This window comes from Oryza glaberrima, chromosome 11 (assembly GCF_000147395.1).
Source record: "Oryza glaberrima chromosome 11, OglaRS2, whole genome shotgun sequence".
Lineage (NCBI taxonomy): Eukaryota > Viridiplantae > Streptophyta > Magnoliopsida > Poales > Poaceae > Oryza > Oryza glaberrima.
Window position 1 is genome coordinate 14,733,157 of NC_068336.1, and position 4,218 is coordinate 14,737,374.

At 51.7% G+C, this 4,218-nt stretch overlaps 1 protein-coding gene across 1 annotated transcript; it reads left to right on the forward strand.

The window, feature by feature from the left end:
* Positions 1 to 382: 382 nt before the first annotated feature.
* LOC127755182 (uncharacterized) lies at positions 383 to 2,281 on the forward strand. Its single transcript, XM_052280841.1, has one exon. It carries the CDS (start codon positions 492 to 494, stop codon positions 1,842 to 1,844), a length of 1,353 nt encoding a protein of 450 aa, XP_052136801.1. The 5' UTR covers positions 383 to 491; the 3' UTR covers positions 1,845 to 2,281.
* The last annotated feature ends 1,937 nt before the right edge of the window (positions 2,282 to 4,218 follow it).

Consider the following 4,218-nt stretch of genomic DNA (forward strand, 5'->3'; position numbering starts at 1 on the left):
AGGTTTTGGTGCTACGGTTGTTTCGATGTGTAAAACATCAGGAGCCACTGTCTCATCAGCTTGATTATGATCCTTTTGATTGATTATACGGTTTCTCCGTTTCTTCAGTCAACCACTGTTATCCTCATTGGGCTTCCCACTAGAAACCTCACTACAAAGGTCATGATTTCACACAATCTGTCTTCCTACTTAGAAACACAACCTTTCTATGTGGCAGATAATAGTCTCTAGGATGAAATTTGCACATCTATAATACATAAGAATATTATTTCTTGGATCTTTAGGTCATCCATCGACAATGAAAGGGTTGAACTTAACCGCATGCAAATCAAATATAATTAATAATAATCCAAAACATGTAAGATTTCAGTTTCACATTACTCATGAATACATTGTTTATCTTTCGGTGTAATTTTGTCAAAACTTTTGGAATATTGACATGACCATGTGCGTAGAGACCGCCATAGTTGGAGTACTTGTAAGTGAAGAATATGCAGCAACCGTCGGTGGTGGAGATCGTCGGCTCGGCGGTCGTCGGCGAGGCCGTCGGCCGGATATGCTCGTACCTCATCAGCCGCGGTGAGGAGGAGGTGGCCGCCGGCGATGGAGCCGAGCATGACGAGGAGAGGATGGAGGTGGCGCTGCTCAGGATTCAGGCCGCCGTCGAGGAGGCCGACGGCTGGCACATCACCAACCGCCCGCTCGTGCGGTGGCGCGACAAGCTCAAGCGCGCCGCCGACGAGGGCGAGTGCGTCCTGCGGGAGTACAGGCGGCGGCGGCGGCGGCGCCTGCGTGTCGCCGATGATGATGCGCGCCGCCTTTGGTTTCCGAGGCGCGTTGCTCGGGCCGCCGGCAAGAAGCTCTTCGCCTTCGGCGGCGGAGACGAGCAGCGGCTGAGCGGCGGCACCGTGCGGCGGTTCGAGCGGCTGGCGGACGGCGTCGGCGACTTCGTGAAGCTCGTCGAGAGCGGCGGCCGCGCCAAGCGGTTTGTGCCGTTCCAGCCGGTCGCGGCGTCGCTGCTCGCGCGGAGAGCGGTGAGCTTCTCCGTCAAGCCGCCGGCGTCACCGGGCGCCACGGCGCACGCGTTCGCGTTCCCGGACCTCACATCACCGTGGCGCCGCCCGCGCGCGCACGTCGTGTTCCTGTACGCGGACGGCGGCGGCACCGGCGAGAAGCTGGAGCTGTTCGTGGAGCTCGACCTCTCTGAGAGCGCTGACGTCATGGCGCTCGCTCTGTCCTCCATGGACGCGCTGCCGCCGCACTTCCGCTTCGCCTCCGCCGCCGCCTTCGGGAGCTTCCACCGCCTGCAGGCCATGACGCAGGACGACGGCGGCGGCGACCACCTCCCAGCGTGGGACGCGCACTACTGCAGCCAGCCGTCCCGGTACGAGCAGCCGGAGTGGATGGCCGCCGGGTACGGCGACGAGCCGGCATCGGTGGCGGCGCTGCCGGAGCACGTCCTCTACGTGGTCGCCGAGTGGGACAGCCCGGCGAGGGACGCACCGCGCACGACGCCGCCGCCGCCGCCGCCCGTCCACGTGAGCTACCACCTCGGGCGGCAGGGCGCGGACTGGGCGGTGCGGCGGGAGGAGATGGCGAGGCGGATCATGGACGGCCGGTTCGGGACGCGCGCGCGGCGCGTCGAGAGGCACGCGGACGCCGGCGCGGAGACCTTCAACGGGGTGGTGATGTGCACGGTGGACGGCTTCCGCCGGCGAAGCGAGGCGGCGGTGGCGGTGGCGGGGCAGGTGGTGCGGTGGTGCTTCGTGTCCGGGTGGGTGGTGTACTTGTCCGTCCGGGGCGTCGGCGCCGGACAGCCGTACGAGGTAGGCTTCCAAGGATGATGATGCCATTGTTGTTGAATGTTGGTACTCATCCTCTCACAAATCTCATTATGAATTGAAATTAGGGATGCAAGTGGATCGATCCGTGAGTTTAAATAAATAATAATTTATGAGTTTTCGCATAGTGGCCTAGCTTGCTGCATCTAAATATACAAGTGGATCGATCTATAAACCTATTTATAGTTAAATTCATAATTAACCCGCTAGTCGAACCGGCGGGTTACGCACAATTTTTGTCTACAAGCGGGTTTGCAGGTAAACCCACTTGCACCCCTAATTGAAATCAAATATGTGCTTTGTGTACTCTTTGAAGAGAAAATTGCCTAAATTTTAAATATTGAGAGGGAGAGTCTGAAAAGCAATGAGCAAAGACAAAAGAGTCTCTTTGATCATCATGTCTTAGGGCAACAACAATGTATAAAGTGAAAGTAGGCATTAATATGGGCCCAGGTGGATACCACCATTTTATATGGACATCTTCACAGTGTATATTAAAAAAGTAGGCATTAAGGTGGACCCCATGTTCCCAATTACTACTACTCTCTGCCTCATCCTCATCCCCATCCCCATCCCGACTACCTCATCCCCATCTACTCCGATTCCGAGAGAGAGAGACCACGAGAGGCGGAAGTGTGGCGGGGTGGCGGTGTCGGATTGGCGACGACGGCGGTTGATTTGGTGACAGAGTGACGGCGGCGGTGGTTGATCCGGTGACGGAGTGGTGGCTGCGTGCGACCGCGCGCGCGGGCAAATCCGGCGGCGGTCCTAAGTGGATCTCCGGCGGCGTCGGCGATGGTCGACGGTGGATCCAGCGTCGGGGACGGTGGTCTCGAGCAGATCCGGCAGCCGTGTGAGCGAGTGGATCTGGCGGCAGTCGTGGGCGGATCTCCGACGGCGGTCACGGCCTCGCGGGTGGATCTCCAGCGACGAAGACGACAGTGGCGGGCAGCTCTCCGGCGACGGCCATGCAGGTGCTCCCCGTCCTCTTTCACTCTCCCATGGCGGGCTCGTTGCTGCTTCTCCTCTCCCATGGCGGCAACCAACTACTTTGGAGAGAGACAAAGCTAGAGCAAATAAGATTGGATTGTTTATTCCTTATGGGTGGTTCTTATGGATGGTTCTTATGCATAATGCTACCTTAAGAAAAGGATAGCTATAAGAACCACCTCCACAATGTATAAGTAGACCTTATGAATATAATACCCTCTCTTATTTTTACATTGTGGATACCTTTATCGCCTGCTATTCTAGATGCTATGAGAGTGAGTCAAATGACGGAGCCAGAGAATTGTTAGCGACTCACCACGCGGAGAAATTTACTCGTGAAGGGAAAAAGGCAACCGCCCAATACCCGGATTAGGACTGACAATTTATATTTGAACCCCCTCTATTATTGCATGCTCCCTCTAAATAAAAAAATATTTACAAAGGCACCCCAATATGCTAGTCGATACGCATACAACCCGCATAGTTAGGGCCTGTTTAGCTCCCAAACAAAATTTTTCACGCCGTTACATTAAATATTCGGACACATACATGGAGTATTAAATGTAAAAAAAATTACACAGTTCGTCAGAAAATTGCGAGACGAATCTTTTAAGCCTAGGTGGTGTTTGAAACTCTTGAAGATGACGATGAAGTAAAGATTAAGTGTTTTACACAAAATGAGACGGTAATAACATGTGATTCATTGAGTTGTAATTATAACAAACTTGAAAAATGATTAATGTTATATTTTAGAACAACTCTCATGTAAAATTTTCGCACGAAATGCACAGTTTATCAGTTTGAAATGCGAGCCACTTTTATCTAATGGTTTATCCAATTTTTATTGGAGAAAAGAACAGGGCCCAAATTGCGCTATGATTTGACAATGTGGTGCTACAGTAAACATTTGCTAATGATGGATTAATTAAGCTTAATAAATTCGTCACTCAATTTTCGGATGGAACCTGTAATTTGTTTTGTTATTAGACTATGTTTGATATCCGTATATCCAATGTAACATACATGCATTTTTTTTGCCAACTAATAGGCCCTTAGTTGCCGCCGGTCCCTGAACTTGTACCGTCGTGTCATTCTGGTCCCTAAACTCACAAATCGACCATTCAGGTCCTTAAACTTGTTCAACTGTGTCATTCCGGTCCCTAAACTTGTAAATCACTCGTTAGGTCCTCCAACTTGTTCTGTTGTGTCACCCCGGTCCCTAAACAGGATGGTATAAAAACTTTATATCAAAAAATAATTCATAACTTTTTCATGTGAACTCTAATGAAGACAAACTTTATATCAAAATTATAGCCCTCGACGCAACCTACAACTTTGTAGTTGAAAAGTTTTTGAATTAAAACTGTTTAGGGTCCCGAAATATTGT

Coding starts and splice junctions, on each gene's coding strand:
- LOC127755182 (XM_052280841.1), top strand. CDS start 492: ATGCAGCAACCGTCGGTGGTGGAGATCGTCGGCTCGGCGGTCGTCGGC.